We start from the raw sequence: 24,689 nt of genomic DNA, 5'->3' as shown, positions 1-24,689 counted from the left end.
TGATTGATATTGATATTGACATTTGATATTGTTATTTTATTTTGATATTTGATATTTCTGACTTGGGAAAGATACCAGAAACCCTACCTAGCCATATCATCATGTAAGACCCGCACGTGCACGACTTTATTTATAGAGCAGGCGTGCGGACGTGAAGGAAGGTTCCCGCCGATGGGCAGTTATTGAGCGCACGCACCTGGACTGAGGGCATCACTCCAATCAGCTGAACAACACAAAGAGCAATTGATGTAGCCGCTCGAGCTCAAAAACAGCACATAAGCATGCCAAGAAGGGAAACACAACATCAGAAAGGACGCTTTGTTACAACCAAGTGAGTTTGTTGCTATGGTCATCAATGTGCACGACGCGCTTCTTGCTTTGATGAGATGAGATGAGAGAGAATAGAATTAGCATTAATTATGTGTGAGAGCGCATTTTAAGTGGCCGGGTTAACTGAACTCCAATGTCTCTTCTCCTTAGAATAGGCTACATTATCATGTTTTCTGTAACTACAGCCACAAATGTTCTTATGTAGCCTATTGCTTATCATTGAATAAAACGAAACACAAACTAATTTGTAAGTGGTTAACAGTGGTGGGCATTCTTAAATCAATCCATAATAATTCCAAATACCATACCCTACTTAGCCTACCAAAAACGAAAAGACTAGGCTACTTAGACTACTTCGTTAGCCTATTCTTATTACAAGCCCCGGCCATAATATGCCTACTTTTTTAATGCAGGTGTAATAAAGAGGAAATTAGAAGGCCTAATCATGCAAAATATACTGTTATTTCTTTCCATAGCCTATCATAAACATAGGCCTATTATTAGGTTATATGCCCATATTATACAGGCTGTTGTATAAAAGGCTATAATATACAACCTTTTTTCAAAGCACACTGCAAATATATATTTCAATCATCCACGTTTTTCACCGAGAGAATAATTTCCCCATATGAAACAACTTGTTTGCTTTAACCTTGTCCTCACCAGTGTCCAATGCCGTTGTGCTGAAACAGCGATATAATAATAACATGCCATTTAGCAGAAGCTTTTATCCAAAGCGACTTACAGACATGTGTGCATACATTTTTACGTATGGGTGGTCCCGGGGATCGAACCCACTACCCTGGCGTTACAAGCGCCATGCTCTACCAATTGAGCTACAGAGGACCACATATGCGCTGCACAAATGCGTCACCACAGCCTCGGTAGGAGTGAGCTCTCTTTGGGGGTGCATGTAACAGATACACTTGAAGAAAATTGGCAGTCATGCCAATATTTTACACATCTCAAAGACCTATTTTGCAATGCTGCCATGATTTGTCACACATAGGCTAATAGTCAATCCCAGTTCAAGTAGTGTGGTCTCTGAAAGCTATAGTGCCTATATTAGCCTATTCTTGCTCTTGCATTTTCCTTGCACAACATAAATCAAAATCATAGAGTTAACGCAATAATAACATAAACATTAAGTTTGGACGTGCTTCAGACGACAGCCTACTTGGCTGACATAGACTATGCGTTAGTGAGGGTGGGGGTCTCTTCCATTAAAGAAACATTATTCTTGAATGGGGGGAAAGTAGGCTAAACTTTAGAGATACATGGTGCTAAATGTATTTTCCTCTGCATGTTTGGTGCACACACATTACTATTACAGTAGTATTCATTGTCATACCCCTGCTAGCTTGAATAAAACAATACAGGGATATTTTTAGATATAACTTTCCCCTCCCCTCTGATGCTCCTTCTCCCCGCTTGTCTCTCTCGGGACTCGAACATAGACCCTACCCCGTGGTATATAGGCTCGTTGACGTCAGAGCCTCTTCGTAATTTGACGTGTAAACATTTTCGCCCACTTCCAAGGTTTACTCTCCGCTTGCTTTCCTTGATGGTTCAATAAGACAATAACGCCGTGACAGGTGCTCTTTCCCACCCTGCACTTTGAAGGAAAAAATACATGCAAGGGGAACCAATTTATTTAATATTACTTGCATTTTTGTTTTTAATTTGTTGTCTTTGTATGCTTTCCAAGAGCATCAATCAAATATATTTTAAATCTAATCGTACTTTCTCTGAGATGGAAATGAGATGTTGCCCAACAACGGTGATGTGCTGTGCTCTTGCGGTTCTCTGCTCCATCGCTCGTTCCGTGGATGCTTCGTTCGGGGACAGACAGTACCTCAACGAATGGGCGGTGGAGATTCCCGGAGGACCGGACGCCGCCAGGTCCATCGCCAAAGAACTGGACTACCGAGTAGTCCGCCAGGTAGGTTAGCGCCACAGCAACGCCCGAGAACACTTCACCCTCCACAGTAGTGGTCTTGGAACTGTGTATCTCTTTACATTATACAATGAATGTGCATCTTTCTGTGTTCAATTTGGCTCAGTATCTTGTCTTGGTGTCAGTATTCCACTTTATTATTATTATTATTATTATTATTATTACTATTATTATTATTATTATTATTATTAATTCGGTTGTATACAGCTGAAAGCTGAGATGGAGGGTGCCATGGCAGCCTTGTTGCTGATGTTGTAGCTTACACAGACAACATCCTTACTGAATTTATGCTTCAACTGAGATTTAAAACACAGCAACTATAGTGATTGGTGCACTCTGTCAATCATCTTCATAATTCTGGTCGGAGTGAGCAGGGAAATTCAATAGTGTAACCCAGGGTTTCACATACTTGATCCTGGTGTAACCGTGTATTTGCATATCACTGTTACTTTATAATAAGTAAATGTATGTCATCAAACAAGCACAAACAATTAGTCTTAAAATGTATTTGGGCAAAAGATGGGGATCCAATCCATATTTCATGTAATAGGCTTTAACAATGACTCATTGTGTGCTGTATACTGATGATAGCCCCCTTCTGTAAATATGTCTATCTCCAATGTTGTAATTCACTGTCTACCTTGTCCAAAATAAACATATTAGGCCTACAGTATAGACCCCCAGGTGATCTCTCTCTAGTCTACTCAGAGGAACCTAGCTCTCTCACTACACAGGTCAATGATTAACCTGTGTTTCCATTCAGACAGGGGGGTGGGTATGATGCCATATCAGCTCCACCAATATAATAGGCCTAAACTATGGCTCAGAGTAACACGTATCCTAGATTAGTGATATTTTTCTTTTACTTTTAAGCAGTATCTATGATTGACTCATTATTTGCACAATATGCATGATATTCTGATAAGCACCTTTAGATTCAGTGGGTTTAGCTGTGTTATGCTTTCCCAGGAAATTCCTGAACAAGGCCTGCTGTAAATATAACTAATAAGGAAACTGGCAGGCCTATTGCTGTTGTGGTGGTATCTGCCTTCATGTCATAGAAATATAATAATTGAATATCAACAGCTACCCATGTTTGAGAGTGATCGAAGGTACTGGTTCAACAAGCTGTTCAAGACATTTAAAGGGAATGTCATTCCTGGTGTAATATGACCCAAGGCACTTGATTAATATATAATTAATAATTGCAGGCAGTCCTATGTTACGGGATTGACAGGAAGAGGATAATGGTGTTACATCACTGTTATGAAATATTAAATAACCCACCACTCTCCTCTTGTCTGCAGATTGGGGCGCTAGAAAACCATTACTTGTTCAAACACCAGTCTCATCCTAGCAGGATGAAACGAAGTGCCGATCACATCACCAAACGCCTGTCCGAGGATGATCGGGTAAACAGTCCTATATCTGTAACGTTGTCTATGGATGTGTCTGAAATGGTGGCACCCTATTTCCTATATAGTGCACTACTTTTGACCAGGGAAGTACACTAAAGGGAATAGGGTGCCATTTTGGACACAGTGTGTCTCTTCTGGTAGACTCTTCTCACGGGTACAGTTCTCCAATTTTCAGAATAAAACACATGTGCGTGTGAATTAGCTACGTAAGAAAATATACAGCATAAACATAAATATGGCAGTATTCTGATATCTCTCTGTCTGTTTGGGCGTCAAGGTATCGTGGGCGGAGCAACAATATGAGAAGCGGCGCAGTAAGCGGGCGTCACTGGGGTCATGCCGGGACTGTCCGGTGGACAAGCTGTTCAATGACCCTATGTGGAACCAGCAGTGGTACCTGGTAAGTCCCAAAGATCCACACGTTCCCATATGTTTCCTATAAGTCATACCCGGTGAGTAATATTACCGTTTGAACAGTCTAGGTTGTTTTATGGTTATTTGGTTGTCTGTGTGGTTCATTGGTTGTTTGGTTATCTGTGTGGTTATTTGGTTGTCTGTGTGGTTAGTTGGTTGTTTGGCTGTCTGTGTAGTTATTTAGTTATTTCTTGTCATGGCCAATAGCCAGTGCCAGAATTGAAATGCTGAATAAACAGCAATCTAAAATGTGTTTTCTGACCAGACTATCAGTGATGTCAGTTCAGATCCGGCTGGTGTCTGCTGCTGCCTTCTGTTTGACCTGATTCACAAACAAAATCCTAGCCTGGTCCCAGATCTGTTTGTGCTGTCTTGCCAATTCCTAATGGTCATAGTCATTGGGTATTGGAAAGACAGCACAAACAGATCTGGGACCAGGCTAACACAATCCCAGAGCCCCCTGAGATTCAGCACTGGCAGGGACGGACAGCTTCCTAATGAGTAGATGTTTTGCCTTCATAAGCCTTTTAGAGAAGTGTGTATAGCACCAGTTCATTAGAGGTCTTGCGTTAGACTTAGGGGGTTGTATTAATGTTGTTGCCTATCACAATTAGGATCTGTCCAATTGAAAGGAAAGCCTACATGTGTGAGGAACAGCATGTGTGTACATTGGCGTGTGTCAAGGCTGAGGTGTATGTGGTGTGGGAGTCAGGCGCAGGACACCGAAGCTTAGTCCAACAAAGTTTACTGTGAAACCACTAGGCAAAGATACAGTAAACGGCCTCAAAACAAAACAGAGGCGAGCAATACGCAAACTATGCGTATTACACTAAACAACGAAACAGAAACAAAAACACGCAGCACTACGGACAGGCGAAAAACAACACACAACCTAACCAATACAAAACAGGCAACTTATAGGACACGTAATCAGACACAAACGGACACAGGTGTAAAAGACAGACAAAAGCAATCAAACATAGAAAGATTCAACGGTGGCAGCTAGTACTCCGGGGACGACGAACGCCGAAGCCTGCCCGAACCAGGAGGAGGAGCAGCCTCGGCAGAATCCATGACAGTACCCCCCCCCTTGACGCGCGGCTCCAGCCGTGCGCCGACCCCGGCCTCGGGGACGGCCAGGAGGACGCGGACCCGGGCGCGTGGGATGCCCACGGTGGAACTCAGTCAGGAGGGATGGATCTAGGATGTCCCTCCTAGGCACCCAGCACCGTTCCTCCGGACCGTACCCCTCCCACTCCACGAGATACTGGAGACCACTCATCCGGCGCCTCGAGTCCAAGATGGTCCGGACCCTGTACGCCAGGGCCGCCTCGATGTCCAAAGTGGGCGGAGGGGTCTTTCTTATCTCATCTTCTTGGAGTGGGCCAGCTACCACCGGCCTGAGAAGAGACACATGGAACGAGGGGTTAATATTCTTGTACTCAATAGGCAGTTGTAACCTGTAACACACCTCGTTCAATCTTCTCAGGACTTTAAAGGGCCCCACAAACCGCCGACCCAGCTTCCGGCAGGGCAGGCGGAGGGGCAGGTTTCGAGTCGAGAGCCAGACTCGATCTCCCGGTGCATATACCGGTCCCTCACTGCGGTGGCGATCGGCGCTCGCCTTTTGTTGACGGATGGCCCGCTGCAGATGGACATGGGCAGCGTCCCATGTCTCCTCCGAGCGCCGAATCCACTCATCCACCGCAGGGGCCTCGATCTGGCTCTCGTGCCATGGTGCCAGGACCGGCTGATACCCTAAAACACACTGGAAAGGTGTTAAATTGGTGGAGGAGTGGCGGAGAGAGTTCTGGGCCATCTCTGCCCAGGGGATATACCTAGACCACTCCTCCGGCCGGCCCTGGCAATAGGACCTCAGAAACCTACCCACATCCTGGTTGACTCGTTCAACCTGCCCATTGCTCTCTGGGTGGTACCCCGAGGTAAGGCTCATCGAGACCCCCAAGCGTTCCATGAACGCCCCCCAGACTCTGGAGGTGAACTGGGGACCTCGGTCAGACACAATATCCTCGGGGACCCCATAGTGCCGGAACACGTGGGTAAATAGGGCCTCAGCGGTCTGTAGGGCAGTAGGGAGACCCGGCATTGGGAGGAGACGACAGGCCTTGGAAAACCGATCCACAACGACCAAAATGGTGGTATTCCCCTGGGAGGGGGGTAGGTCGGTCACAAAATCCACCGAGAGGTGGGACCATGGTCGTTGTGGAACGGGCAGGGGATGTAACTATCCCCTGGGCAAATGTCTAGGCGCCTTACACTGGCCGCACACCGAGCAGGAGGAGACATAAACCCTCACATCCTTAGCTAACGTTGGCCACCAGTATTTCACGCTAAGGCAGTGCACTGTCCGGCCAATACCTGGATGTCCAGAGGAGGGTGATGTATGAGCCCAATAAATAGGGTGATCACGAACCTCGAGCGGAACGTACGTCCGCCCCACAGGACACTCGGGGGGGAGTAGGGTCGGTACGCAGTACCCGCTCGATCTCCGCATCGACCTCCCACACCACCGGAGCCACCAGACAAGACTCCGGCAGTATGGGAGTAGGCTCAATGGACCTCTCCTCTGTGTCATACCGCCGGGACAGGGCGTCTGCCTTACCGTTCTGGGACCCTGGGATGTATGTGATCTTAAAAACAAACCGGGTCAGGAACATGTTCCACCTAGCCTGACGAGGGTTCAATCTCCTAGCTGCCCGGATGTACTCCAGGTTACGGTGATCAGTCAGAATGAGGAAAGGGTGTTGAGCCCCCTCAAGCCAATGCCTCCACACCTTTAGGGCCTGGACTACAGCTAACAGCTCCCTGTCCCCTACGTCATAATTACGCTCCGCCGAGCTGAGCTTCTTGGAATAGAACGCACAGGGGCGGAGCTTAGGTGGCGTGCCGGACCGTTGTGACAGGACTGCCCCAATACCGGCCTCGGACGCGTCTACCTCTACTTGGAATGGTAAAGAGGGATCCGGATGCGCCAGCACCGGGGCCGAGGTGAACAGGTTCTTCAGTTTGACAAATGCCCTGTCCGCCTCAGCTGACCACTGCAAACGAACCGGACCCCCCTTTAGCAGGGACGTAATGGGAGCTGCAACCTGTCCAAAGCCCCGGATAAACCTCCGGTAGTAATTAGCAAAACCCAAAAACTGCTGCACCTCTTTTACAGTGGTTGGAGTTTGCCAATTACGCACGGCCGACACACGGTCAACCTCTATCTTCACACCAGACGCAGACAACCGATAACCCAAAAAGGAGACTGACTCCTGGAAGAACAAGCATTTTTCTGCCTTGACATACAAGTCATGCTCCAACAGTCTCCTCAACACTCGGCGCACCAGGGCTACATGCTCGGCTCGTGTAGAAGAGTACACTAGGATGTCGTCGATGTATACTACCACACCCTGCCCATGCATGTCCCGGAAAATCTCGTCAACAAAGGATTGGAAGACTGAAGGAGCATTCATTAACCCGTATGGCATGACGAGATACTCGTAATGACCCGAGGTGGTGCTAAATGCTGTTGTCACGGGTTACAAAGCCAGAACCCAGAAGCAGACCAGGACAAGGTGAGTTGAAACGAAGGTGAGTGTTTATTTAACAGATTCAAAAGCGATGCTGAATAATCCAGGGAACAGAGCGGGCGGCGGAGATGAGTTGGTGGGGGTGCAGTGACAGGTCCAATAATGGCTCGGTAGCCGCCGACCACCAGGCAGGGGTTGGGTGAAGGTTCCGGGTGAGTGACTGCAGATAGAACAAAACGGAGGTAAGTACACAGCAAGCCAACAAGGTGCAAAACAACAAAACTAACGCTAGAAGCTCTAAGGCTGATACACTGATAAACATACTGTTCATGGCTAACGATCCGGCAGGGAATGGATGTCAGGTCAGAGCTTAAAAAGGGTGATGATCAGGACCAGGTGTGCAGATCGCTGATGGGATGCAGGTGCGGTTAATCAGGAGAGCTCCCGCCTAGCAACGTCGCCCGGCAACCAGGCAGGGAGCGTTCCAGAACCCTCAGGAAACTGGAGATTCCGAGCAGAAAATGACAACACAGGCAGGAACCGACTCAGGATGCAGGGTTCATGACAGCTGTTTTCCATTCATCCCCCTCCCTAATGCGCACCAGATTGTACGCGCTCCTGAGATCCAATTTTGTGAAGAACCGCGCTCCGCGTAATGATTCTGTCATAGTCGCAATCAGTGGAAGAGGGTAACTGTACTTAACCGTGATCTGATTGAGACTACGGTAATCAATACACGGGCGCAAACCCCCGTCCTTCTTCTTCACAAAGAAGAAACTCGAGGAAATCGGGGAAGTGGAGGACCGTATGTATCCCTGTGCCAAGGACTCGGCTATGTAAGTCTCCATAGCCGCTGTCTCCTCTTGAGACAGGGGATACACACGGCTCCGCGGAAGTGCCGCTCCTGTTTGGAGATCTATCGCACAATCCCCCTGTCTATGAGGTGGTAGCCGTGTTGCCCTCGTTTTGCTGAACACCAGTGCTAAATCCTCATATTCAGGGGGAATGCGCATTGCGGGCACTTGGTTCGGACTCTCTACCGAGGTCGCCCCTAAGGAAACCCCTAGACATCTCCCTACACACTGGGCAGACCACTCCATAAGAGCCCTCTGTTGCCACGCAATGGTAGGATCATGGGCGCTTAACCAGGGAAGCCCCAGCACCACGGGATACGCAGGAGAGTCAATCAGATAAAACTGAATGATCTCCTCATGACCCCCCTGCGTCGTCATCTTAAGTGGTGCTGTGACTTCTCTGATCAACCCCGACCCCAACGGCCGGCTGTCTAGGGCATGAACAGGAAAGGGGGCTTCTACCGGCCGAAGGGGAATTCCTAACCTATAACAAAATGCACGATCAACAAAATTCCCAGCTGCGCCTGAATCTACTAGCGCCTTATGCTGGGAATGAGGTGCCACCTGTGGAAATCTCACAGGTATACACATGTGACCAACAGAGAGCTCTGGGTAAGTGGGGCGCCTACTCACCTGAAATGACTCCCCAGTGCGTGACCTGTTGTCCCCTCTCCCAGGAGACCCTCCCCAGCACCTGGCCGTGGTGTGTCCTCCACGGCCACAGTTGGTGCAGGGGATGGCCCCCCTCGGGTTCTCTCTCCTCCTCTCTCTAGCGCCAGCACCTCCGAGCTCCATGGGAATCGGCTCGGAGGTGCTGGAGGGTGGAATGGACGACCCCCACTCGGGACGTCCGCGGGTAGCCAGCAGGGTGTCGAGACGGATGGAGATGTCCACCAACTGGTCGAAGGATAGGTTGGTGTCCCTGCAGGCCAGCTCACGACGAACGTCCTCTCGTAGGCTACACCGGTAATGGTCGATGAGGGCCCTCTCATTCCACCCCGCATCCGCCGCTAGAGTCCGGAACTCCAGGGCGAACTCCTGTGCGCTCCTCCTCCCCTGTCGGAGGTGGAACAGACGCTCCCCCGCCGCCTTCCCCTCCGGTGGATGATCGAAGACAGCCCTGAAGCGGCGGGAGAACTCCGCGTAGGTGATGGTAGCGGCGTCTATTCCCCTCCATTCGGCGTTGGCCCACTCCAACGCCTTGCCGGATAGACAGGAGATGAGGGCGGAGACGCTCTCGTATCCCGAGGGCGCTGGGTGTATGGTGGCCAGGTAGATTTCCACCTGCAGGAGGAACCCCTGACACCCGGCTGCAGAACCATCATATGCCCTCGGGAGCGAGAGCCGAATGCCACTGGGTTCCGGTGCTGAGAGAGGAGGACTGGCCGTTGGTGATGGGATGGTGTGAGAAGGCGTGGGCACCTCTCCCGTAACCAACCGGCGCAGAGTGTTGGACACCTCGTTCATGGCGGCCCCAAGTTGCCGGATCATGATGTCTTGGTCGCTGATCCGATCCTCCAGTGACTTGGGTGCCGCCACTGCTCCTGCTGACTCCATACTGGTGTGTTGTTCTGTCAAGGCTGAGGTGTATGTGGTGTGGGAGTCAGGCGCAGGACACCGAAGCTTAGTCCAACAAAGTTTACTGTGAAACCACTAGGCAAAGATACAGTAAACGGCCTCAAAACAAAACAGAGGCGAGCAATACGCAAACTATGCGTATTACACTAAACAACGAAACAGAAACAAAAACACGCAGCACTACGGACAGGCGAAAAACAACACACAACCTAACCAATACAAAACAGGCAACTTATAGGACACGTAATCAGACACAAACGGACACAGGTGTAAAAGACAGACAAAAGCAATCAAACATAGAAACATTCAACGGTGGCAGCTAGTACTCCGGGGACGACGAACGCCGAAGCCTGCCCGAACCAGGAGGAGGAGCAGCCTCGGCAGAATCCGTGACAGTGTGCACATGCATGTGTGTGTGAGGATGAGACAGATATCTTCAGCGATCATACATGAATATGTGTGTGAGACACTTGAGAAATGTGAAAGAAAAGGTTTTAACCAAATTAATTAGTAATCATCCGAAATCCCAGAAAGAAGACTATTTGTTTAATTGAACATGCTGGCCTGGCAGGAGATTATAAGGGAACTCAACTCTCTCCAATCGTAATCCAGTGGAACGGAATAGGCTGTCGCACATTAAGACCCAATTTAGCCGTACACAATGGCTATTTCAGCCCATTGAGGCCAAGCCAGTGGATGATAGTGTCACAGCTATGTATTCCCTACCAGATACATTACAGACATATCCACTTCATCCTGTGTTTAGGATTAGGCTGAACCAACCTATACTCCATTTTTACTATTTTATTCCATGTCATTACTTTTACAGGTTGTGTTTTGATAGCATGCCAATAGCATTTTTCTAACGTTGATACACTATTATGGACCCCTTGCAACTATTGTGAGAGTGGAGAGAACTTTTGTAACGGTATTTGGTCATTTGTTAAAAGCTAAAAGAGTTATTATTTTATTTTCCATGACAGAGGTGCTGGCTAAGTCAACATCTCTTATCTCATAAAGATAGGACACGTGTGTGTGTGCGTGTGCACGTGTGTGTGTGTGTTTGAGTATGTTTACTTGCGTCAGTGTGTGTATTTCCTCCACTCTTTCCATTTTCCCTGAACTTAATGAACTGAGTCACTCACTGCAGGAAATAAATCGAGATGGATCCTTTTTACTCATCTGGGCTGATGATCCTAATTGAATTGGTCATGGCATGCTCGTTTTCTGTATGCCACTGAGAGGGCATGGCTGACAAACACCTACACCTGCCCACTAATTTGTGACACCACTCTGATTGGCCTAGGCCGGCCCTAGGGACTGTCAAATATGACAGAAAGAAAGAAAGAGTAGTAATACCCAAGGGAAAATAGAAATAAGGGTGTGTGGGAGGACAAAAACGAGGGATAGAGGAAGAGAGATAAAGCTAATGAGGGATAGCAGGAATGACATGGAAGTTGAAGGGAGAAGAGTGATAGGAAAGGAAAGGAGGGAATGAGGATTGCGTAGAGAGGTAGAGAGGTAGAGAGATAAAGGTAGAGGGGGGGTGACAAACATGACTTGGACAGAGGGATGGAGGTACTGATGGATAGAAGAATTGAAGGGGGTTTGGAGTGAGGGGCAGAAGGCAGTGAGGGAGAAAGATGTAATGGAGAGAGGGAGGGATGGAGAGAAGAAGGGATGGAGAAAGTGATGTGGAGAGAGGGAGATGGAGAGAGATAGAGATTGTAGGAGTGGGTGACTGCCTGATAATGTAATCAAAGGAGTGACTCATAATACATTTAGATTCCTCCCTCTGTCAAGGGGTGTGTGTGTGTGTGAGTGTGTGTGAGTGCAGGTTTCAGTTTGTGCACGTACTGTAAGCGTGTGTGGATGCCGATGTGTTTGTTTACTGTGAGAGTCCATTCTAAATGTTTGCTTGTGCATGCGAGCAGGGCTGTTTGGAGCCCACAGTTTACGTGCCAGTCAATAGATGAGTCATCCAATAAGATACCAAGACAGAGGAGCTACAGAAACCGTCAATAGGACCGCACAGCCTGATTTCTAACATAATCTCTGATATTCTGCCACATTTATATGTTTTGGTCATTTGGTAGGATATCTATAGGGAAAATGTCATATATTTGACTGTTTTGTCAACCGTCCCTGTTCTAGAAACGTATTGTGTGGCATCTGTGTTGTAAGGATGAATCTGAGGGTTTTGATGATAATCCAAACAGTCAGTCTCCAGTCTCCAACTACCACCCCCCATCTCTTCACTTCCTCCAGTAGTCGGAGAAAAACAGAGGAGAGGGAGAGAGGGAAGATAAGTGACACGGCCCAAAAGAGAAGAGAAATGCGAAAGAAAGAGGGAGCAAGTGAGAGAAAAACAGAAAGAGAAAGAGGGGGCGCAAAAGAGAGCAAGAAAAAGGAGAGAGAGAGGAGAAATGGGGAAGAAAGAGGGAGCAAGTGAGAAAAAAGAGGAGAAATTTGAAAAAAAGGAAAGCGAGAGAGAGATCACAGCGATGACTCATTGCACTGGGTGGCGTTCCGCAGTGTCTGTGCATAATGCGGGAGGTAACACAGCAGCTCCAAGACTTTCCTAGTCTTTTTTTAGTCCCGTCTGCTGCTCTGAATCATCCCATCTCTCCTCAGGGAGGACTGCTGCACTTTCACTCCCTACTGATTAGCCAATTAACACTAGTTGGGCGCCCCAAACATATACACATACATTTACATTACATACATTAAAGGGATCACTGATTAGATAGAGGCTTGGTAGAGGTGATAGAGGTTGGTCTCGCACAATGACACAATGATGAAGTATTATTGTTTTATTACGCGTCACAAGATTCTCAACCTTAGTGCGGTCTTCGGTGATCCACTTAGTTGAATAATTTTGTTGGATTAGCCTGCACGCTCTCCACACCAAGGGTTTCCTGCTGTAAGTGGTCAAGAGAGTGGAGTCAGCCAGGACAAAGAAAGCAACAAGCTGATAATTGATTCCTGAAGGTCAACTTTGGACATGACAGTCTCCATTAGCGAAGATGGGGCTAGCATAGCGAGGTGGCCATCTTCAGTTGACCTTTCTCCATTGTTTTGGAGACTGGCCTATGATACTTGATATTCACAGACGCAATTTAGGTGAAGTACCTCACTCTTAAGGCACCACAGCTGTACTGTTCTTTTTCCATTGTTGCGTCGTATGGGAGCTACTTCCTGTATGTAAATCCAGTGCCAATGTCATGAGATCTTGTCTTAAAGGAATACTTCAGGATTTTGTCAAACTTCACTCAGAGACATATAAATGGTATCCATGAGTTCATCTGACTCTGGGGAAGTAGATAAAGGGCCTCGTTGCCAAAATCCCGGAGTATACCTTTAATGCTTAATGTACTGTGCACATTATTTAACTACAAATAACGTAAACTACTCTCTCTCTCTCTCTCTCTCTCTCTCTCTCTCTCTCTGTCTCTCTGTCTCTCTGTCTCTCTCTCTCTCTCTCTCTCCTTCTCTCCCTCCCTCCTTCTCTCTCTCTCTCCTTCTCTCTCTCCTTCTCTTCCCCCTCTGTGTCGCCAGATAAAGGGCCTCTTTGCCAAAATCCCGGAGTATACCTTTAATGCTTAATGTACTGTGCACATTATTTAACTACAAATAACGTAAACTACTCTCTCTCTCTCTCTCTCTCTCTCTATCTCTGTCTCTCTGTCTCTCTGTCTCTCTCTCTCTCTCTCTCTCCTTCTCTCCCTCCCTCCTTCTCTCTCTCTCTCCTTCTCTCTCTCCTTCTCTTCCCCCTCTGTGTCGCCAGATAAAGGGCCTCTTTGCCAAAATCCCGGAGTATACCTTTAATGCTTAATGTACTGTGCACATTATTTAACTACAAATAACGTAAACTACTCTCTCTCTCTCTCTCTCTCTCTCTCTCTCTCTCTCTCTCTCTCCCTCATTCTCTCCCTCATTCTCTCCCTCCCTCCTTCTCTCTCTCTCTCCTTCTCTCTCTCCTTCTCTTCCCCCTCTGTGTCGGCCATTCCAGCAAGACACTCGGACGTCGTCCTCCCTGCCCAAGCTGGACCTCCACGTGATCCCTGTGTGGAAGAAAGGGCTCACAGGAAAAGGAGTGGTCATCACCGTGCTGGACGACGGTCTGGAGTGGAACCACACTGACATCTACCCCAACTATGTAAGACCACGTTTCCACGGCAACAGACATCACTAAGGGAGAGCGTTCCCATAGCAACGTCAGTGACACTTACACAGCCATTCATGAAGCACTAATAAGCAGTAATAAATTGCTATATGATAGGTGGTGTTGACAGTTGTATAGCGTGCATTGAGTATAGAACTGGACATCAATAATAGGAGGAATTATTGTGGGTCTAGATTATTTTGTAGTTGTTGCGTTGACAGGTACAATACTTGGCTAGTATAACTGCAAAGTTGCCTTTAGCATTTATCAAGGTTTTTCCTCAAATTGGTTAAAGTTCATAGTGAAGAAGTCTTAGCTAGTGACTATTGTGTTTGCACATTTTGAAATAGTTTCTGTAAAAGTTTCAAATAATCTACATTTAGGCCGCCAAACCCCATTGCAAGTGAGACGATGGTTTTCAACAATAAGTTGTTTTAGTCAGGTGGTTTTTAATAATGAACCAAAGCTCATTAGACAGTCATGTTGGCACATTTCTCAAATCTTAAAATGAGAGGATATCTGCGTTTTGGTGGCAAACAGTAATTCTAGCATGGCTGTGATTAATGAAATGGACTCAAGCGAGACGCTCATTCATCCTCACTCATCGAGGCCCTCTGCTTTCATTTGCATCATTTTCACAGAGTCATTCTTACAAAAGTAATTTTCTTGCCATTATTTGTTTTCTTGTACATTAGAGCAGACTGGTATGAATGATTTTGATTCAAGTGTAAAACTTTTGAATTAGATATTTTCAAAATTACTAATAAAATTGTCCACACTCATCTTAACTGCAGATTATATTGTCTTATTCAGTTTCTACAACCTTGTAGCAATAAACCTTTAAGACTTATCGACAAATGTTATACATTCCACTCTCTCAAACTGAATGGCTTTGTTTCAGCCCTAAATAATTTCCTCCATGGTCCTCTTGTCTGGTGTTCAACCATCCATAGACGTTATTTACAGTCTCTCTCAGTGACAACAGGTTGGCCCTCGGTCTAGTAACCTGTTAAGTGGGTTGCCAGATTGGGTTCTGAATCCTGTTGTGATTTCCCTGTCTCGTCCTTATCCAGGACGCAGCAGCCAGCTACGATTTCAATGACAACGACCCTGACCCCTTCCCCAGATACGACTCCACAAATGAGAACAAGTAAGTTGGTTATTTATTTCAGGGACATATCATGGCTTTTTGTGGCATATGGGAGAAGTGAGTAGGACTTTTCACACACATTTATCTCTTTTCAAATCATCATTTGTATATTCATCATTTACATGCATATGCCTATACTTATGTGGGCTATCTAGCATAGTATCCAATCAAAATGATTATGACTCCAGTAGTAATGGAGAATGTTATTCCTCATGGATCGGGTCCCATGCAGTCTGAAGGCCGCCATACAATCCATGTAATCCACTTCCTAGTTACAGCATCCTCTATGTCGATTAAATAACCTGTTAAGTAGGGGGGCAGGCTTACAGTAACACCCTAACACACAGGTCACATCGGCTGGAAATGGGCATATCAGACACACACAGATGATCCAACTGGAGCTGTTGATGTAAAATAATGTTATAACAGTCATATTGATAGGGTTCCTCACTGATTTGCTTTATATATTACGCTAAGTGTGGAAAATTTGAAAAGCAATACATTTCCCAGGGAATCTATAGATTGACCAATTTTCGACATTTACCAGAAAATGCTGTATATTGAATTATTCTATTACATGTCCATGAGATCTAGCCTGGGAGACAGGTTAGCGTGAGGTTCAGTAAAAGTAGTTCACCAGAATAACACTCAGACTATCGACTAAATCTTTCCACTATCTGCCATTGTGCCTGGTAGTGTTTGCTTGGGTGGTAGATCCCATAGACGTAGAATTACAGTATTACAGATAGTATAATTATAGTAAATCTATTTATATGGTAGATCCTAACCATAACAACTCAAAGCAGTCCATTTTACCTCTGACAATGTCACATCGTCGGAAATTGGTTTGGAACTGAGGGAGAGAGAGAAAATGGCTTAATCTGTTGGGAAACGTTAAAAGCACACAGAAAACCGCTTACTAAAACCCTCAATGGTTCAATGCTCCTCTCTCACTCTCTCTCTTTCTCTCTCTCTCTCTCAATACATGTAAATGGGGACTCACTCTATGACAGCTGTGAGGGTTACACAAAAAACACACACTCAGCCCACCCCACTGCCCACCCATGTTGTTAGTGCACTCTTTTGTTGTCAATCTACTCTGAGCGCTCTCTGTATAATTTAGACTCTAGCAGCAGGCTGTTTATTGTCTCCTATAAGCATGCCAAATGACATGAAACCAAAGGACCTTTCATTTTCAGTTGACAAGATTCCCTCTCAGTATCAATATTTTCTATGGCAAGCACATACTGAGATGAAGGAGTTTACGTAACCAAACCCGAAATGAATCGGGTGACGCTGGCACTCTTCCAGAGGTTTTATGGTGGATCTGCAATGTTTTGATGAGATTTTAAAGCTTACTGTAAGCAATACTGAGATTTACCATCAACCAGTTTAGAAAGGTTCCGGATCAGACTGGTGTAATCTGAATCCACTGCTACATGTATATGAAAATATAACTTCATTCCGTTAGAGACAGATTGTAAAGAAAAAGGCCATTATGTTTAGTTGTAATTGTGTGTTCTGTTTCTGTATGTACTCAGGCACGGGACCAGGTGTGCCGGTGAGATCGCCATGCAGGCAGATAACAATAAATGTGGAGTCGGGGTGGCGTACAACTCCAAGGTTGGAGGTAAGAGATGTAACGCAAGCACACCTGGTGTGTGTGTGTGTGTATCTGGGTGATCCACACAGCAGCTAGAAGGGAAGTTGTCCTGGTGGCGGCCTACTTTTTTGAGCGGATGGTTACGCAATACCACTTAACCAAATGACTGAGCAACAATTGGGCACCTGTTCCACAGAGGAGGTAGCTAATATTTAATATTAAAATGAGAAGTAAGTAGGCCTATACCAGTTAGGATGGATACATGTTTTATATTTGGGCACAAGACTGCACTACTTGCAAAGTATGACTCAAAACACTTCAACTACAGTCAATCAAACATTTCCCTGACGCGTTCCATCATGTTGACCTTCAGGGATCCGCATGTTGGACGGTATCGTGACGGACGCCATCGAGGCCAGTTCTATTGGCTTCAATCCGGACCACGTGGACATCTACAGTGCCAGCTGGGGACCCAACGACGATGGCAAGACGGTGGAGGGCCCCGGTCGCCTTGCGTCAAAGGCCTTTGAGTACGGCATCCAGAAGGTAACATGCCACAGTCCTTTATTTTTTCCCCTTTAAAAAAATAGCATCACATTAATCAACATCATGTTATTCTGTTGTGTCACCAAGTTCATATTGATTGTAAAATTGACCGTTCAACGGCACTCCACACTTCATAATGACTGATTTATAAATAAGGAACTCATATTATTATTCCAACATAATTATTCCACTTTTACCCACATAGCAGTCAAAACAAACTAAAATCCTAACAAATCATCTATCTAAATACATAGAAATGTGATTAAAAAGGGAAGATAGACAAGGAACCTAAGCAAAAGGCTACTAAAAACAAACTTAACACTAACTCCTCACCCATCTCCTTCCCCTCAGGGCCGGGGAGGGAAGGGCTCTATCTTCGTGTGGGCGTCGGGGAACGGGGGCCGCCAGGGGGACAACTGCGACTGCGACGGCTACACAGACAGCATCTACACCATCTCCATCAGCAGTGCCTCCCAGCAGGGCCTGTCCCCCTGGTACGCTGAGAAGTGCTCCTCCACCCTGGCCACCGCCTACAGCAGCGGAGACTACACCGACCAGAGAATAGTGAGTGACCTTACCCCCAGCTCCCCCACACCACTGGATAGTGGAGATTAGTGTTTGTGTCACATTTTGTTACTTTACTTCATGGTACCTATGGTAACTTTGTTTACTTCTGTCTTCCTGCAGACCAGTGCTGATTTGCATAATGAATGCACAGAGACACACACGGGAACCTCTGCCTCCGCACCACTGGCTGCTGGGATATTTGCCCTGGCACTGGAACAAAAGTAAGGCAACAATCAAATTAAATTACATTTTGGGCCTTCCTCTGACACCGCCTAGTATATAGGTCCTGGATGGCAGGAAGCTTGGCCCCAGTGATGTACTGGGCTGTACGCACTACCATCTGTAGCGCCTTACAGTCGGAGCGTCTGCTTAAACGATGACTTAAACAATTTCCACTAATGAAATAGGTGTTTAGGGACATGTCGGACTTCTTATTTGTCTATCCCCACTAACCCCTCACCCCAGCCCTGAGCTGACATGGAGGGATCTGCAGCACTTGGTGGTGTGGACGTCTGAGTTCGACCCGCTGGCCAACAACCCCGGCTGGAAGAGGAATGGGGCAGGCCTGATGGTCAACAGTCGTTTTGGGTTCGGCCTGCTCAACGCCAAGGCCCTGGTGGACCTGGCCTACCCAGCCACCTGGAAACACGTCCCCGAAAAGAAACAGTGCATAATCAGGGACGACTCCTTCCAGCCCAGGTACAAAGACACTCTAGTATTCTAGTATACCAGAAACATGTAATCCTCTTGACGTAACATACATGCATTTTACATTTACATTTTAATCATTTAGCAGACGCTCTTATCCAGAGCGACTTACAGGAGCAGTTAGAGTTAAGTGCCTTACCAAGGGCACATCGGCAGATTTTTCCACCTAGTCGTCAGATTTTTCCACCTAGTCGGCTCAGGGAATCGAACCAGTGACCTTTCGGTTACTGACCCAGTGCTCTTAACCTGCCGCCCTGTATTGTTCAATTCAGACTAATTCCTGTGGACAAGCAAATTTATGGAGTGCACCGGTAATTCCATTAGGGACAGAATCCCGCGTCCTGAGATGTCCCTGTGTTTTGGCTCTTCTAATGACTCTATGATAATGCCATCTGTAGTTTGACCGGTTTCTCATATGGAACAATTATAATAATAATAATAATAATATGCCATTTAGCAGACGCTTTTATCCAAAGCGACTTACAGTCATGCGTGCATACATTTTTGTGTTTGGGTGGTCCCGGGGATCGAACCCACTACCTTGGCGTTACAAGCGCCATGCTCTACCAGCTGAGCTACAGAGGACCACAATTATAACAAAGAGATTTGTGTGTCGGGTCAAGTGTTGTTTTGTGTGTTTATGTTATGTGTACATGCATAAGCGCACATATGTGTATGTCCACGGTCTGTATTGATAGGAAAGCTGGGATTAGATTTCTGTAATGGAAGGCTCAAACAATCTTTGGAGCGATCTTCTATTTGCTAATAACTTTAGGTTATTAGGCTTTAGGAGTTTAAAGCTAGAGCTAAAGCTAGCTGGCAATGTTGCAAAGCCAACATTTATCTCCAGATTAAACCTCAGAAGGAAGGGATTAGATTTTTTTTATCTGAGCAGATGTTTTGTTTACCTTCCTTTCGGATTAACTGCCTTAGGACGTGTGGGCGCTAGCTAGTTTAGCCACCAGCGCTAGGCTAAATGACCTTCAGTTCAAAGGATAGGTTTGGTATAGAGTTTACAGTTATGGTTCCTTACCCTGACAGTAGTTTACAGGCTATAAGAGACTGTAGTCCACAATATGGATTTCCTTAAACAGCCTTACTAGCCTCTGCTAACCAAACATCAATGGGAGAGATTAGGTCATGAGGACAATATTAGCTGTGAATAAAGTTATTTGTGACTACAAACACAAAGGACAAACACAAAACATGTCTCTGCAACCTGATTCTTGGTCATGTCCCTTTGCCAGGCAGCTAGGATTAAGCGACTCAGTGGCATGACACCCAGTTTCCTTTTTACCTAGGCCAGGGATCATCAACTAGATTAAGTATTTTATGTCCAACAATAAAAAATTAAAATTAAAAAATATATATTTTTAAACTTAATTTTATTTTGCTCAGAAAACTTGGCGGGCCAAATATAATCCCTTGGGGGGCCACCAGTTGGTTAACTTTGACCTAGGCCATCATGATCACGCCACCTCTGTATAATCCGGAGGATTTAAGCCTCCATTTGTGTCATTGCTCCATCCATTCACATCTTGGGTGAATATAGGGATTAACCCTGATTTTGGGCCAACCACTGGCCATCGAAATGTATGTGTTGTCAAATCTGGTAATATGTAGTATTCATTTAATATAGTCAGACAGACAACTCTCATTAGAAATACTGTATGTCAGAATGTTGACATGTATCCACAAGTAACACATACCAATATAACCAATAAATAATGGTTCATTGTCACTATTTAGATTTATTATGAGACCATGTTTTGTCCGACTATATTCGATGGTATATGAATCATGGCCAGTATACGTTGAACCAATGTTGTTTGATTTGGTATGTTATGGTGGTAGTGCAACCACAGTACTGATTTCCTGTGCTGTGTCTTTTTCCCAGGGCATTGAAAGCAGCAGGAGAGATCACCATTGAGATCCCCACCAAGGCCTGTGCCGGCCAGGACAACACTGTCCTCTCACTGGAGCATGTGCAAGTGGAGGCCAGCATCGAGTACACCAGGAGAGGAGACCTACACATCACGCTCACATCCCCAACAGGTTAGACACACACACACACACGTTTGTTAAACTATCCTTCAAAATCCTATTTTCCCTAACCATAACCCTTAACCTAACCTTATCGCCTAACTCTAACTCCTAACCCTAATTCTAACCCTAATCCTAATTGTAACCTTAAAGCATGATGCACACCGAGAATCTCACTGCCAATAGACTTATCACAGTGGGAGGCCGTTCCTTCTCTTGCGAGAACAAAAGCGGTACCTGCTGCATGCCGACCCGTTAGCGACAAACCTACCGTTTCTACTTGTAGAATAGAAATGCTCGTCAGTGGCCAACAACTTGACTTGAGCCAATCAGAGAGCAGGAGCCAACAGGAGTGACCCCCCCCAAATATTTTTTTTTTATATAGTATATCCACGGATGAGCCTGTTACACTTCATATGCAATGTAGGCTATGGGATGGTAGCTAGTTACAGTAAGTACACAGACGCAATGCACACAACACTAAATACTTCCTCCAAGCTAGCTAACCACTGTAGTTAGTATTGACATTACAATTAAATGACAATGGATTAGCTAGTTTACATGAAACAGCTGCCTGTGTTAGCTGCCGAGTTAGAGCAGTGTCCTCTAGCAAATATGCTAACGTTAGCTAGCTAGCTAAACAGTTGGCTATGTGCTGGCACTGACAGTATGGGATTATGGAGAGTGAATTAAATTGTTTCTTCGTCATATTGCTAGGTAGTTATCTAGCTGTGGCCATCTGGCTAGTATCAACAAGGGCGTTCTACAAAATAACAATATTAGCGCAGCTAGCTAGCTAGCTAACACTGGAATCTAGACCATAAGCAACACACACAGACATGCATTGACAAACAACGCTATTGCCAACTTTTGGTTTGGAGTATTTTAACAAGGCTGAGTAGCTGATGACTTCACAAAAGAGATTGACTGCTGACACTGTTCAGAGGTGCTAAGTACTGTCGGCAGATAAATGTTCGACAATCCTGGCGGTATGTCTGAGCTATAACCCTAAACCTAGCCCCTAAGCCTAAAATAGCCTTTTTCCTTGTGGGGACCGGCAAAATGTCCCCACTTGTCCGAATTCTCCTTGTTTTACTATCCTTGTGAGGACTTCATGTCCCCAGGAGAGTAAAACCAAAAAACACAAGGCTATATGATCCATTATTATTTTCTGCCATCAGGCACTAGCACGGTCCTGCTGGCAGAGAGAGAGAGGGACATGTCATCTAACGGCTTCAGGAACTGGGACTTCATGTCTGTTCACACCTGGGGAGAGGACCCCACTGGCACCTGGACCATCAAGATCACTGACATGGTCAGTCACAGGGCTGGAGAACGCTTTGGCTGTTTCACATTTTAAAGGGATAGTTCCAATCCATTACTCTCCAACAAAGTTTGTTTAGACGATTTCAAACTTAATAGAAAATGGAGCTGGCCATTTACTGTGGTCGAACTGCTCAAAATGCCACATAGCATAGGCATTGTGTTGTATCAATTGTCCATATTGTTTTTGACGCTCTTTTTATATTTCCCTTTGTCAGTCCGGGCGGATGGAGAACGAAGGTCAGATCCTGACCTGGAAGTTGATTCTCCATGGCACGTCAGAGAAGCCCGAGCACATGAAGAAACCCAGAGTGTACGTCCCCTACAATGCTGTCCAGAATGACCGTAGAGGAGTAGAGCACATGGACGACATGATAGGGGTGAGCACGATAATTAAAGGGACTTTTCACCTCTTTTTAACTTCATATTTATTATCTCCGGAACCATACCAGTGTCTACATATGAGATAGTTAAATATACATGTGTATATATGGTCTGTCGACTGTTGTCAGACCTCAAATGCAATTCTGTGTAGCTTACTGACCTCATCCACTAAACCATTTTCTGTCTGTATGTCTGTTCTTCTTTCTCTCTATCCAATCCTATAGGAACTGCCCACCCAGGTTGAGGCCCACCCACCCCAGAAGACCCAACCCCCTCCTTCAGCTACCCCCGAGAGGAAGCAGACGAGGCCCTCCTCCCCACCCCTGTCCCCCTCCCTGGCCCTCCTGCGTCTCCTCCAGACGGCCTTCAACCGGCAGACCCCCTCCCTTCCAGGGGGAGCAGGCCCTCGCATCGCTCCACAGAAGCTGTACCAGGCCCTGGACAGGATCAACCAGTACCAGCGGACCGGGCAGGATGACAGCCTTTACAGCGACTACAGTGACGGCTTCTACAGCGCCAAGCCCTACAGGCACAGAGACGACCGGCTGCTGCAGGCGCTCTTCAACATGCTCTCTGACGACAGGCAATGAGGTGGGAGAAGGGGGGGAAGGCATGGGGTGGAACTCAGTGTGTGCAGGCTTTTGTTCCAACCCCAACATATCCAGCCCTGTATCCTAACTCAAGTTAGGATTCAGGGCCGATTGAACTAATCATGGTCTACATTGAAGACTGTGCTTAGTTAACTACCGGTAGTTGAATCAGGTGTGTTAGTGCTGGGCTCGAGCCTACACAGCCCTGCGGTTCTCCTTGGTCAAGATTGGCCACCCCGGGGTAAGGGGTGAGAGAGATAGGGTGAGGAGGTGGGGGCAGGGCATGGAAGGAGCATGAGAGAGAGGGGGAGAGTGAAAGCCAGAGAGAAACTCTTCCAGCCAATTGTGTTGTTGTTTTTCCAAAACGCTCCTTTTCTTACCTTGCAGCATTCTAGTCTGTCTGTCTTTCATTCTGCACAGTTGTAGGTCGGTTGCAGCTCAATTCCCGCAAGTTCCCCCCCTTCTGATGTAGTTAAACCTAGCTAGCCCATAGACCCCCGCCATTTTGTTTCAGTCTTCTCAGATCAGTATGCATGAAAGAAAAGAGGCAAGGAAAGGGAGCCCATAAAGAATACTTAGATTAATCTAGGATTCCATTCTACCCCCCTCCTCCAGCCATCTATCCACCATCATTCCATCCCCCTCCTCCAGCCATCTATCTACCACCATTCCACCCCCCTCCTCCAGCCATCTATCCACCTTATCCACCATTGTTCCACCCCATCCTCCAGCCATCTTTCCATCATCATTCCACCCCCCCTTCCTCCAGCCATCTTTCCACCTCTGGATGGGTCCTAATAGTCTTAAAGGGACACTTCACTTCAAAACAAAAGTTAGTAAGATCTTTTCAGCCCTCAAAAGTGGTCTGGTGTCGAGATGAGTCCACGTACCAGGACATATGTTTTTTAGATCCAACTGTATGCCTCAACCCCAAATTAATGAAAAATATAGGCACTGAATAAAATGAGGAAATTAATTTCCATTAATTCCAGATTAAGGAAATGTATTTCCATTTATTTGGGATTAAGGCATATACATGTAGCTGGATCTACACAAGATTTGACGCGGGACATAGACTCATCTGTACATTACTTTTTGGGTCTAAAAACGTCAGACAAACCTTGATTTTTGAGTGAACGGTCCCAAGTGACAGTGAGAACAATATTAATAATTTTATATATTTAGTATATAAATTATATTGTGAGGCTCTATTTATCACCTTTACCTATCAGTGGTATTGAAAGAAAGGAGACAAGAGAAGCAGACAAGAGAAGGAGAAGAGAAGGAGATGAGGAAATAACATTTTAAAGACTTTTGGGACACAGCCCTATTCTCCCTTCACTCCACCACATGCTTGAGCATGCTACCTTCAGAATATCAATTTCATAATTGTATTATGACTGACATGATCAATATATTATACAAAGACAATGATTGTAATGTTGTTTTTAAATATACTTCACCTCTAAAATATCCACCTCTCTAAACTCCAACTCTGAAATATCTATTTAAGATTTATATTT

The 24,689-nt window shown here is 46.0% G+C and overlaps 1 protein-coding gene across 1 annotated transcript; it reads left to right on the top strand.

Moving 5' to 3' along the window:
- Positions 1-2,083: 2,083 nt before the first annotated feature.
- Positions 2,084-23,166, top strand: pcsk1 (proprotein convertase subtilisin/kexin type 1; the record flags this gene model as incomplete). Its single annotated transcript, XM_084167829.1, has 14 exons — positions 2,084-2,272; positions 3,595-3,699; positions 3,983-4,105; positions 14,100-14,246; positions 15,326-15,402; positions 16,944-17,032; positions 17,379-17,551; positions 17,903-18,115; positions 18,239-18,339; positions 18,584-18,817; positions 20,724-20,881; positions 22,051-22,184; positions 22,411-22,572; positions 22,801-23,166. 14 exons carry the CDS (start codon positions 2,084-2,086, stop codon positions 23,164-23,166), a joined length of 2,271 nt encoding a protein of 756 aa, XP_084023955.1.
- Between the last annotated feature and the right edge of the window lie 1,523 nt (positions 23,167-24,689).

This window comes from Coregonus lavaretus (assembly GCF_964263955.1).
Source record: "Coregonus lavaretus genome assembly, chromosome: 8".
Classification (NCBI taxonomy): domain Eukaryota; kingdom Metazoa; phylum Chordata; class Actinopteri; order Salmoniformes; family Salmonidae; genus Coregonus; species Coregonus lavaretus.
The sequence above is the reverse complement of the archived record's forward strand: the minus strand, read 5'-3'. Positions and strand labels throughout refer to the sequence as shown.